Source organism: Olea europaea, chromosome 7 (genome assembly GCF_002742605.1).
Source record: "Olea europaea var. sylvestris chromosome 7, O_europaea_v1, whole genome shotgun sequence".
Lineage (NCBI taxonomy): Eukaryota > Viridiplantae > Streptophyta > Magnoliopsida > Lamiales > Oleaceae > Olea > Olea europaea.
In genome coordinates this window covers 18,894,707-18,908,823 of record NC_036243.1, presented here as the reverse complement: position 1 = coordinate 18,908,823, position 14,117 = coordinate 18,894,707, and the positions used below count along the sequence as shown (strand labels likewise).

Below are 14,117 nucleotides of genomic sequence, written 5' to 3'. Positions count from 1 at the left end.
GAAGCAAAATTACTCAAATTATGTCTTCAAATATTGTTTAGTAAATTACTTTTATATAATTAAAATTGTCATTGAGCTTAGGTGGGACCGTGGGAATTTATATCTAAACTTGACCAGGATAGGGTGGGGTGGATTTAAAAATTGTCATTGAGCTTAGGTGGGAATTTATATCTAAACTTAACCAAGATGGGGTGGGGAGGATTTAATGTTTTCCCAGAATATTACTAGATCAAGTCGAACTACTTTAGATTGGAGCACGAGCTAGCTAATTCAAATGTGATTTGATGACAGCTACGTGTATGCAATTGTCGTCAATCACTCGTTACTTTTGTAGCAAAAGAAAAGATGACAAATTTGTAGAAGAGTCAAAATGGCTATTCCTGAATTGCTTGTGAGGTGAGACGGTGAGCTTGTTTACAAGCTAGCTCATGATTCAACTCGTGCAAGTCGGAGAGCGACTAGCACGAAGAAAATCGGGCTTGACTCGTTCTATTACTCATTTTCAATGCGATTTGAGTTAGAGAGTTGTTAACTGTACCATTACCGTTCTATTACCTACCAGATGTCTATTTTTAACTTTCATCTATGAAAAAATTTGTTATTTTAGAACTTACTTATTTTACTTAAGCATATTCAAACATGCTCTCCCAATTCTAACCATAAAATTGGCAATTATTTAAAATTTTACTTTAAGCGAACTGTTTGTGCTTAGCAGTGAAAAGGAAAGATCAATGATGCAGCCTAAACACAAGAAATATCAATAGCTTTAAAACGTTTATATCCTCTTATTTATGTTCTTGTGGATGACTCTCGAAAGCTTGAAAGGGTTTTCCACATTTTGATATGGATATGATAATGACTGCAGTGATGACAAGTGTCCTCATTATGATAGGCAATATATAATTATTTCATGACATCATTAGTTTCTTGTTTAATACGAATATCTTTCCTTCTATGCTTCTATACACACATTTTGTTTTACACAAAAAACTCCCATTTGGTTATGATTTTTCATCCTCAAAAAATCAATTTTTTGATCTTTACTTTCCTAAGTTAGCAATCACTTTTGACTTCTTCACTCACAAGTAAAACCCACTTTTCCATCTAACGGTCAAAAAATATAATCTCATAATCACTACCGAACATGCCAAAAATGTGGTTTTAACATGACGTTTCTAGTTGTGGTATGGTAACATTGATAGATACAATTAAGAAATTTATTAGTCTCATGTTTGGTACTAGTTAAAATTTTAATTTTGATTTAAGTTAATGTCAATAATTCATTTCAATCACATATTTTATGGGTCTCACAACTTTCCAACTACATATTTCATCAACTTCTATCAAAATTTGTTAAAAATCTGATTTTAATCTACACCAAACAGGGGCTAGTACATCTTTGAACATCCATTAAACAAGATGATGAACGTGACATATCAACATCATAAATTGGGCATGATCATCAGCTCAAATTCCACGCTTTACAATCCAAATTTATAGTTACGTGTAAAATATATTGAAAGAGTATGTCAAAATTAGCTATTAACTTCGAACATTTTTAATTAATGAATAATAATCTCATAACAACTAAATGGAGGACAACAGATCGTCCACAAATTTCTTTCAACATGCATAATTCATTTGAACTTAAACCATCATTTATATTCTAATTAATTTATCTTATAACATATTTTGAAAATTCGACCAGGCCGATTATGCAGTTGAACTGAGCAAGAGCCAGTCTGAATTTGATCAAATCACTTGACCTAGTTGATTGATTTTTTTCTTAAAATAAACAATGAGTTGTGCAGTCTAAAATCGAATTCTTGACCTCCACAATGAATAAAAAAACCTCGGTGACTCATGAGTTCATCGGATTGATGCCCGAACCAATCTAATAAACATGAGTTAAAAAAAATAAAAATAAAAATAAAATTACGACGATGAATAATTGAGGCAGTCCTAATTGATGATGTCCTCATGACATCATGTTTTTGTAAATTTTCTAGCATGCCGACATTACGGAACGCAATTTTGTGGAGAGGTATTTAATAATTAAAATCATATTCCAACTCTTTTTATGACCATAGATTGATAACGTAAATATCATGTTATTTATTTATTTATATAAAAGAATAAAAATTTATAATGAATGGAGTATTTATTTATTGCAAAGTAATGGTAACTAATATTAATTGTTCATCAACGTGCGAACAATCATAACGATGATTAAACTTGATATAATCAAGAATTTGATCTGTAGATGTTAAAAATGATAAAATCTAATATTCCACCGAGAGCAATCAATTTTAATAAAAATAAATAAATAAATAAAACACTCAAGATTTATAGACATCCGAAAAGTGACAATAATTAAACTCCACAATTTCACAGTAGACATTCATCATTTTTACGTTGAATTTCATTTTTCTAATCTTCAATACATTTCTTTGTTGCTTCTTTTCTTTCTTTTTTCCATTAACGTTTGAAAATGAGAAAGAAGGTACCGACATTCACAACTTTTGACCCCAAGACCAACGGAGGTTAAAATTGGGTAGTTTCACATCACGACACCACATCAAGATTTGTCGATTGAGGAAAATCCGATTGTGCCTGTGGATATTTGACAACATTACAAAAGACAAACCGCTTCTATCCCTTTCTAAAATTATTTATTCCATGGTATTTAGTTTGCATATCAATCTTAATCATGGATACCCAAAACTTAATGGATGGAGAGGGAAAAGAAATGGTTCTTCGTTGGCACATTGTGTACCAGGAGTTGTGGTGGTTCTTAGGTAGTGCATAGTGGCTAGAGATGAGAGAAATGTAAGCAACTTCTGATTTGACAAATGCCAGTGTTATTCACAACAACGAAAAGTTGGATTGGTTAAAGATAATATTTTACATTGATTAAAGATGAAACAAATAAACAATATATCAAGGTTCGAAATACCTGGTGACCTCTGTTTCTATACGAATGATGTGGACACGATTTAGTCTCTACTTTACATCCACGTAGCTTATCTTCTGTACACTAGGATAAATCATTACGAGCATTTAGCCTTCTTCAGGGTGGGGAAGACAATTGCAAGTAATCAAATAATCAAGTTATGTAATATATTTAGGTTTGAGATGTGCGAGAGACGTGAGCCAGAGAACAAATGTGAGAGAGAGCAATATTATTTGAGTGTGTAAAATTGAATTACTACAAATGACAATAAGCGTGAGTTTTAATAGTAGAAGAGGAAGACTGGTTACCTTTGGATGAAAAGGTTGAGGCTTCATCCCAATTACTTAGGCATATTCTCTTAAAGTGTCACTCTGTCAATTTTAGGTTCAAGGGAGTTCAATGTTTCTAAAATGTAGCAACCCTATAGCCTAAGTTTGACTATGTAAAGTAGACTAACAAAGTGATTATGAGACATGTTGTAGAAATGTCATAACAATCAATCATAGGAAGATCTTCTATGAAAGATTATGGAATAGGTGAAGTCGGAGATTTCTAATCTCATCGAGAGGTTAATTGCCTCGAATTTACTCTGTAACTGGTTATATCACCTCGTCTAGGTTATGAAGGGTCGGTCTATACATGGCACCTCTGACAAGATGATGCATTAATTCGACTACCTCATTATATAGCCTTGAGTAGGTTAGGTACGATAATGGTGCCAAACGTGAGCATGATTGGACTTGCTAGCGGCTATTACCTGATCGATGCTTGAAGCCTCGTCCGGAGAGGGATAATGTTACTCCTCTTAATAAGTTCGACCTTTTAAGATTAAATCTCAAATCTTAATGCGGTAGTCAAAGTCCATAAAATTCAAACAAACAATTTGACATTATTAATAGGTATTACAGTCAATTCAAAGTTCAAACGAACAATTGAACTACAATATAGGCATGCTCAAAAAAATTACCGTCTCTTGGGGCATGTTAATGATAAAATTGTTGAGAATTAGAAACTTCAATACAACCACCAAGAGCAATAAATATTAGAAAAAAAGTATACACAAGAACACGCAAAATATATAAAAGTTGTCTCAATACAAAACTACGTTCTCTTAGGTCACTGCAATAATTTATTATTATGAAAGAAATTTATAAGAGAAAATCACACCCTTTATTTTCTCTAACATCTTTCTCCTTTTTTATGGTAATACAAAATTTTAATGATAGCTCCCTATTTATAAGAGAAATTAGGGTAAAACTGAAATTACAAGTGTGAAATTAGTGATGACAATGAGTTGAGCAGAGTCGAGCCAGCTCGGTTCCCAAAAATGGGGCTTGGCCAGGGCTTTGGCTCAGACCTTTGTCGAGCCGAGCTAAGTTGACTCATGAATTTTCTTTTCTTTTCTTTTCTTTTAAAAAAAAAAAATAGATTGTAGATTAGCGAAGAGATTTATAGTAAAAAATTATTTTGAGTATTTATTAAAGTAATAATAATAAATTGTAAGGTTGAAATATAATAATAATAATAATAATAATAATAATAATAATAATAATAATAATAATAATAATAATAAATAAATAAATAAATTGTAGGGTTGAAATTTGGTGATGGCCTGATGGGATCCCATCACCAAGGTTTGGCAGACATTTTTTTCTCATTTTGCAGGCTAGTTAAAACTTGCCAATAGCTTGTTTTAAAAATAACTACCCTGTTTTTACTTGGCTCGAGCTTTGGCTTGTGCAAATGAGCTTCGAGTCAACCCACATACTGTCCAAGTCGATGGACTTGTTTGCCACCACTATGTGAAATACTATCCTTAATGAAATTTATGTCCGACGGCAAAAAAATCAAAATTACCAATATGAAATTTTCTAAATTGTCCTTCAAGAAATTTTGGTCCTAGGACTTCCCCCTCACGCTTAGAAAAACTTCATGTCCATCTTCCTACATCTACGATGACCTCAACACAGAGATCGGTCTACGTACTAATTTCATACAACGATAATAATTAGATTTCGGGACTTAAAAAAAAATCTCATATTAAACAAAGATGCAAACACTAATCAATGTATAAGAACTTAGACTACTTTAAATAAGATCGATCTTTTAAGATGAAATTCTTAAACTTTCTCTGAACTTTTTATTTTTATTTTTTTCTAAGATGAAATCCTTAAAAACTTTCTTTGACCTCTTTATTTTTCCCTCTAGAGGCCGAAAGTGCGAATTCTAGCATAAGCTAGACATCAATCAAACCTAGGATTCATTTGTGTCGGTGATACCTTTATCCTTTTGCCACTTTCTAAGTCAATCTCACAATAATCATTCATCTCCCATAATTGACTATTGTTACCCATTATTATAGTTGTTTGGAATTTAATAATAAGTGTGACCTTTTGTTGGTCAACTAACTACCAAGTGTAAGCACGTGCATACTCCTACCAGACTTATTCATCATAATCCATAAATGAATAAATAATTATCAATTATTGTTTTATAGTGTGGTTCTAAGATGACACGTATCGATGTGCATAGCTTTCAAGAATCCCCTATTGCAGGACAAAATTATCCGATTGAGAAGGTTTTGTGCGAGGACACGTACCTCTTTCTCAACAGAATAAAATGTTTGGCCAAGCTTAAATCCCCAAAAAATGATAAACAGTCAGACTCAAAAACTGGGATAAAAACATACTGATGTGACAGCAAATTCAAATTTTTTTTTTAAACTTTCCAATCAAGTATCGACAGGTGTGCAGCATATTTTTAACCCTATTTTTCAACCTATCTCTATAGCATTTCTCTAAATCCCTGCCAAACAACAGGGCGACCATGTGGCACCCCCGGGACAGCGGCCAAACAGCTCAATTAATAAAGTTAAGCTTCTTTATAAATCTTATTATTTAAAAGTTCTTATATATATATATATATATATATATATTCAAGCGTACATTCTTCCAATAATATATTTTGTGCGTTAATCAAAACTTTTTCCCCTATTTAGTAATCATTCTTTCAAAACTCTTTTTTCTCATACTCATTTTCAACCATAAATTCTTAAAATAAAATATTATTTATGTAAATTCAAAATTTTTTTCTACTTTTTAACAACACATTATCCAAAAAAAATTACAATTAAAAATTCACTCTTTTCGGGGGAGAGAGGGCCCGGGGGGAGGCTCAAACAGGGACTTAATCATACATTCTCCAAAAATTAATTGTTACAAAACTATTTTCAACAAAAATTGAGGCTTAAAACATATTCTAAAACTTTCGACCTAAAAAGGAATTCTTTTCTAATTGCATCTGCAGGCTTGTCTCAACTTTCAACCTAAAAAGGAATTCTTTTCTAATTTAAGAATGGGAAGTTGGTTATGGGTTCTGAAATTTTAAAAGTAAAGATTTAGCTCCTCAATTTACTTAAATTGGAATTTAAATCTCAACTGATTAAAATCATCTACGTAGATCAATTTCCCATGACTTCATGTTAGAAGACAAGAAAATTGTACAACTTAACATTTCTCTCCAATTCAGTTGAAATCGTGTTTTATATTTACATCCACATTGGTATTTCTAATCACGCAGGTATTCAAATTCACATATTTAAATATGTTGGTGACTAAACATAGCTCCTATAGTGGAGTGAACGAAGTGAAGTTGGAGATCGAGCTCCCCGGTACGACTTTGGAGTTTATCTCAAAATGTAATGGAGAGAGAGCTTCCATAGTGACTTGAGCAGAGTTTAGCATCAACGTGAGCTCCCGACACGGTAAACTTGAAGAATATCTGCTATCTCTTCCAATTATAACATTTCTTAATCTTCAATTAAGTGTTATTATGGATTCTTGTTTTCAAGTTACTACACCAGTAGACTGGGGAAAATAGAGCAGCTATCAGTTAATTTTGTTGATGTGTACGATGCATAGAATATTAAATCACCACTAGATAATGAAGAACAGTAACTGGTATTGTTTTCTACACACAAACAAATGAAATAATGATGCGAAAAAGGGCAAAAAGATAAAAGAAAAATGCCATTGAGTTCGAAGGGAAAGCTTTATCTGAAAGCTAATGATCGAGAAACGAGAAACTATATCCAAGTTTTTTCATTCAATCAGAAACCAACTTAAATATTGTTAAGAGAAGATTGTTCCAGTTTCCAAACAAATAAAGAACAAAAGTTCTGAACATCACCTCTAGCTAATACATTGAGCTTCAGCACAAATGAGTGATACCCTAAGCCTAAAGCCACATAGGAAATTTTTGAGGAAGATAAACATTGGTGAGCTCAATTCAAATGTTTACCTTCAATTATGGTATCCGATAATGCCTGAGTATGAAGCTGTCTGCAAACAGAGGATAATTTTTATGGATCAAACCCTTTATGCATTTCCAGTATGAGAAGTCAACGAGTTCTCCATCATTCTGAACCATAAATAAACACCACGAGCCTTCAAAATTAGGATGGCGGTCAATTTGTCAAGTACAAAGGAGGAATGCACAGCAATCAGCATTATATTCAAATGAAGCTTTAATAAATGCCTAAAATGATTAATTATATTTATATATGAAATATGGACTTCACCGACCAAAGGGTCTTGTGAATAAGAATCATTTGGGTGGCATGTAACCAGAAAATAGTGGGAAAGGAATTGTGAAAGTAACTTCCAACTCCTGATTATCTCTTTCTAAAGCATTTGGTTGTCACAAGAAAATCGTAACATGCCACAACTAATGAAGGAAATTTTCGGTGCAAAACTATGCTTGCTCAAGAGCATATTTTCCAGTATATTAATTCAATGCAGGTAGTTATATATCTGATTTGCTTTTCCTAAGGTCTACTTTTATCTGTTTTCCCATGTATTGCTTTCTACAGAAAGTTTTCCACTACCAAATGGAGCCTTTTGTAACCCTAATAACAAAAAAGACTAACTTTAGTGGTTTACTTACACACAAATATATAATATACTTCTTCAATAATCCATTCGAATCATCGCTACATCTAAGAAGATGTAGTGTGATGAAATCATTTGCAACCTCATCATGCCATGTTAATATTGGAGTACCTCCACTCTAATAAAATGTACCATAGGGATCACATCACTTTTGTGAATGTGAACTCTTTTAAGTTTATGCATAATATAACGGATGACCAAAGCTATCCATCTTTCAATTTATCCATGGTGATGACTCCACTTGTCAGCATATATTCTCATCCCTAATATTCTTCAATTTCTAAAATAGCCACACATGCATCTTAAGATCCTCACTTATGCTAAATCTATCTTTTTTGTTAAAAAACGATCCAATAATCATTGCCAAAAAGTAGAGTGGGGAAAATTTAAATGTGTAAAACTTTCCTTCTAACATTACAAGTGTCTTCTTATCACATAGAATCCCTATATCTTCCAATTTTTAGAATCCCAAAAACTGGTTCATTTTATCTAACCGGCTTTAAGCTTATGAATTTCATCATTCTCAAGCCCCCTTGTGTATAATCAAACCTAAAATATCATAAACACTCATTTCGGAGGACAATGTGGATCCTCTATAACAACTCCACCTTATTCCTACTACAACTTAAAGGACAGTAGGTATTCTATCACAGAATTTTACTTAAGCATATTCAAACATGCTCTCCCAATTCTAACCATAAAATTGGCAATTATTTAAAATTTTACTTTAAGCGAACTGTTTGTGCTTAGCAGTGAAAAGGAAAGATCAATGATGCAGCCTAAACACAAGAAATATCAATAGCTTTAAAACGTTTATATCCTCTTATTTATGTTCTTGTGGATGACTCTCGAAAGCTTGAAAGGGTTTTCCACATTTTGATATGGATATGATAATGACTGCAGTGATGACAAGTGTCCTCATTATGATAGGCAATATATAATTATTTCATGACATCATTAGTTTCTTGTTTAATACGAATATCTTTCCTTCTATGCTTCTATACACACATTTTGTTTTACACAAAAAACTCCCATTTGGTTATGATTTTTCATCCTCAAAAAATCAATTTTTTGATCTTTACTTTCCTAAGTTAGCAATCACTTTTGACTTCTTCACTCACAAGTAAAATCCACTTTTCCATCTAACGGTCAAAAAATATAATCTCATAATCACTACCGAACATGCCAAAAATGTGGTTTTAACATGACGTTTCTAGTTGTGGTATGGTAACATTGATAGATACAATTAAGAAATTTATTAGTCTCCTGTTTGGTACCAGTTAAAATTTTAATTTTGATTTAAGTTAATGTCAATAATTCATTTCAATCACATATTTTATGGGTCTCACAACTTTCCAACTACATATTTCATCAATTTTTATCAAAATTTGTTAAAAATCTGATTTTAATCCACACCAAACAAGGGCTAGTACATCTTTGAACATCCATTAAACAAGATGATGAACGTGACATATCAACATCATAAATTGGGCATGATCATCAGCTCAAATTCCACGCTTTACAATCCAAATTTATAGTTACGTGTAAAATATATTGAAAGAGTATGTCAAAATTAGCTATTAACTTCGAACATTTTTAATTAATGAATAATAATCTCATAACAACTAAATGGAGGACAACAGATCGTCCACAAATTTCTTTCAACATGCATAATTCATTTGAACTTAAACCATCATTTATATTATAATTAATTTATCTTATAACATATTTTGAAAATTCGACCATGCCGATTATGCAGTTGAACTGAACAAGAGCCAGTCTGAATTCGATCAAATCACTTGACCTAGTTGATTGATTTTTTTTCTCAAAATAAACGTGTTGTGCAGTCTAGAATCGAACTCTTGACCTCCACAATGAATAAAAAAAACTCGGTGACTCATGAGTTGATCGGATTGATGCCCGAACCAATCTAATAACCATGAGTTAAAAAAAATAAAAATAAAAAAAAATTACGACGACGAATAATTGAGGCAGTCCTAATTGATGATGTCCTCATGACATCATGTTTTTGTAAATTTTCTAGCATGCCGACATTACAGGACGCAATTTTGTGGAGAGATATTTAATAATTAAAATCATATTTCAACTCTTTTTATGACCATAGATTGATAACGTAAATATCAGGTTATTTATTTATTTATATAAAAGAATAAAAATTTATAATGAATGGAGTATTTATTTATTACAAAGTAATGGTAATTAATATTAATTGTTCATCAACGTGTGAACAATCATAACAATGATTAAACTCGATATAGTCAAGAGTTTGATCTATAGATGTTAAAAATGATAAAATCTAATATTCCACCGAAAGCAATCAATTTGAATAAAAATAAATAAATAAATAAAACACCCAAGATTTATAGACGTCCGAAAAGTAACAATAATTAAACTCCACAATTTCACAGTAGACATTCATCATTTTTACGTTGAATTTCATTTTTCTAATCTTCAATACATTTCTTTGTTGCTTCTTTTCTTTCTTTTTTCCATTAACGTTTGAAAACGAGAAAGAAGATACCGACATTCACAACTTTTGACCCCAAGACCAACATAGGTTAAAATTGGGTAGTTTGACATCACGACACCACATCAAGATTTGTCGATTGAGGAAAATCCGATTGTGCCTGTGGATATTTGACAACATTACAAAAGACAAACCGTTTCTATCCCTTTCTAAAATTATTTATTCCATGGTATTTAGTTTGCATATCAATCTTAATCATGGATACCCAAAACTTAATGGATGGAGAGGGAAAAGAAATGGTTCTTCGTTGGCACATTGTGTGCCAGGAGTTGTGTTGGGTCTTAGGTAGTGCATAGTGGCTAGAGATGAGAGAAATGTAAGCAACTTCTGATTTGACAAATGCCAGTGTTATTCACAACAACGAAAAGTTGGATTGGTTAAAGATAATATTTCACATTGATTAAAGATGAAACAAAATAAACAATATATCTAGGTTTGAAATACCTGGTGACCTCTGTTTCTATACGAATTATGTGGACAGGATTTAGTCTCTACTTTACATCCACGTAGCTTATCTTCTGTACACTAGGATAAATCATCACGAGCATTTAGCCTTCTTCAGAGTGGGGAAGACAATTGCAAGTAATCAAATAATCAAGTTATGCAATATATTTAGGTTTGAGATGTGCAAGAGACGTGAGCCAGAGAACAAATGTGAGAGATAGCAATATTATTTGAGTGTGTAAAATTGAATTACTTCAAATGACAATAAGCGTGAGTTTTAATAGTAGAAGAGGAAGAACGGTTACCTTTGGATGAAAAGGTTGAGGCTTCATCCCAATTACTTAGGCATATTCTCTTAAAGTGTCACCCTGTCAATATTAGGTTCAAGGGAGTTCAATGTTTCTAAAATGTAGCAACCCTATAGCCTAAGTTCGACTATGTAAAGTAGACTAACAAAGTGATTAGGAGACGTGTTGTAGAAATGTCATAATAATCAATCATAGGAAGATCTTCTATGAAATATCGTGGAATAGGTGAAGTGGGAGATGTCTAATCTCATCGAGAGGTTAATTGCCTCGAATTTACTCTGTAACTGGTTATATCACCTCGTCTAGGTTATGAAGGGTCGGTCTATACATGGCACCTCAGACAAGATGATGCATTAAGTCGACTACCTCATTATATAGCCTTGAGTAGGTTAGGTACGATAATGGTGCCAAACGTGAGCCTGATTGGACTTGCTAGCGGCTATTACCTGATCGATGCTTGAAGCCTCGTTAGGAGAGGGATAGTGTTACTCCTCTTAATAAGTTCGACCTTTTAAGATTAAATCTCAAATCTTAATGTGGTAGTCAAAGTCCATAAAATTCAAACAAACAATTTGACATTATTAATAGGTATTACAGTCAATTCAAAGTTCAAACGAACAATTGAACTACAATACAGGCATGCTCAAAAAAATTACCATCTCTTGGGGCATGTTAATGATAAAATTGTTGAGAATTAGAAACTTCAATACTACTACCAAGTGCAATAAATACTAGAAAAAAGTATACACAAGAACACGCAAGATATATAAAAGTTGTCTCAATACAAAACTACGCTCTCTTAGGTCACTACAATAATTTATTATTATGAAAGAAATTTATAAGAGAAAATCACACCCTTTATTTTCTCTAACATCTTTCTCCTTTTTTATGGTAATACAAAATTTTAAAGATAGCTCCCTATTTATAAGACAAATTAGGATAAAATTAAAATTACAAATGTGAAATTAGTGATGACAATGAGTTGAGCAGAGTCGAGCCAGCTCGGTTCCCAAAAATGGGGCTTGGCCAGGGCTTTGGCTCAGACCTTTGTCGAGCCGAGCTAAGTTGATTCATGAATTTTCTTTTCTTTTCTTTTCTTTTTTAAAAAAAAAAAAAGATTGTAGATTAGCGAAGAGATTTATAGTAAAAAATTATTTTGAGTATTTATTAAAATAAGAATAATAAATTGTAAGGTTGAAATATAATAATAAATAAATAAATTGTAGGGTTGAAATTTGGTGATGGCCTGATGGGATCCCATCACCAAGGTTTGGCAGACATTTTTTCTCATTTTGCAGGCTAGTTAAAACTTGCCAATAGCTTGTTTTAAAAATAACTACCCTGTTTTTGCTTGGCTCGAGCTTTGGCTTGTGCAAATGAGCTTCGAGTCAACCCACATACTGTCCAAGTCGATGGACTCGTTTGCCACCACTATGTGAAATACTATCCTTAATGAAATTTATGTCCAACAGCAAAAAAATCAAAATTACCAATATGAAATTTTCTAAATTGTCCTTCAACAAATTTTGGTCCTAGGACTTCCCCCTCACGCTTAGAAAAACTTCATGTCCATCTTCCTACATCTACGATGACCTCAACACAGAGATCGGTCTACGTACTAATTTCATACAACGATAATAATTAGATTTCGGGACTTAAAAAAAAAAATCTCATATTAAACAAAGATGCAAACACTAATCAATGTATAAGAACTTAGACTACTTTAAATAAGATCGATCTTTTAAGATGAAATTCTTAAACTTTCTCTGAACTTTCTATTTTTATTTTTTTCTAAGATGAAATCCTTAAAAACTTTCTTTGACCTCTTTATTTTTCCCTCTAGAGGCCGAAAGTGCGAATTCTAGCATAAGCTAGACATCAATCAAACCTAGGATTCAATTTTGTCGGTGACACCTTTATCCTTTTGCCACTTTCTAAGTCAATCTCACAATAATCATTCATCTCCCATAATTGACAATTGTTACCCATTATTATAGTTGTTTGGAATTTAATAATAAGTGTGACCTTTTGTTGGTCAACTAACTACCAAGTGTAAGCACGTGCATACTCCTACCAGACTTATTCATCATAATCCATAAATGAATAAATAATTATCAATTATTGTTTTATAGTGTGGTTCTAAGATGACACGTATCAATGTGCTTAGCTTTCAAGAATCCCCTATTGCAGGACAAAATTATCCGATTGAGAAGGTTTTGTGCGAGGACACGTACCTCTTTCTCGACGGAGTAAAATGTTTGGCCAAGCTTAAATCCCCCAAAAATGATAAACAGTCAGACTCAAAAACTGGGATAAAAACATACTGATGTGACAGCAAATTCAAATTTTTTTTTTAAACTTTCCAATCAAGTATCGACAGGTGTGCAGCATATTTTTAACCCTATTTTTCAACCTATCTCTATAGCATTTCTCTAAATCCCTGCCAAACAACAGGGCGACCATGTGGCACCCCCGGGACAGCGGCCAAACAGCTCAATTAATAAAGTTAAGCTTCTTTATAAATCTTATTATTTAAAAGTTCTTATATATATATTCAAGCGTACATTCTTCCAATAATATATTTTGTGCGTTAATCAAAACTTTTTCCTCTATTTAGTAATTATTCTTTCAAAACTCTTTTTTCTCATACTCATTTTCAACCATAAATTCTTAAAATAAAATATTATTTATGTAAATTCAAAATTTTTTTCTACTTTTTAACAACACATTATCCAAAAAAAATTACAATTAAAAATTCACTCTTTTCGGGGGAGAGAGGGCCCGGGGGGAGGCTCAAACAGGGACTTAATCATACATTCTCCAAAAATTAATTGTTACAAAACTATTTTCAACAAAAATTGAGGCTTAAAACATATTCTAAAACTTTCGACCTAAAAAGGAATTCTTTTCTAATT

At 32.3% G+C, this 14,117-nt stretch overlaps 1 protein-coding gene across 1 annotated transcript in view; it reads right to left on the bottom strand.

Annotated features, from left to right (window-relative positions):
* Positions 1–7,024: 7,024 nt before the first annotated feature.
* LOC111397277 (protein DCL, chloroplastic-like) overlaps positions 7,025–14,117 on the bottom strand; it is a 16,099-nt gene continuing 9,006 nt past the window's right edge. Inside the window, exon 2 of the mRNA XM_023024118.1 lies at positions 7,025–7,372. Within this exon, the coding sequence (XP_022879886.1) occupies positions 7,259–7,372 (114 nt within the window). The 3' untranslated portion in view covers positions 7,025–7,258. The remainder of the gene's footprint in view (positions 7,373–14,117) is intronic.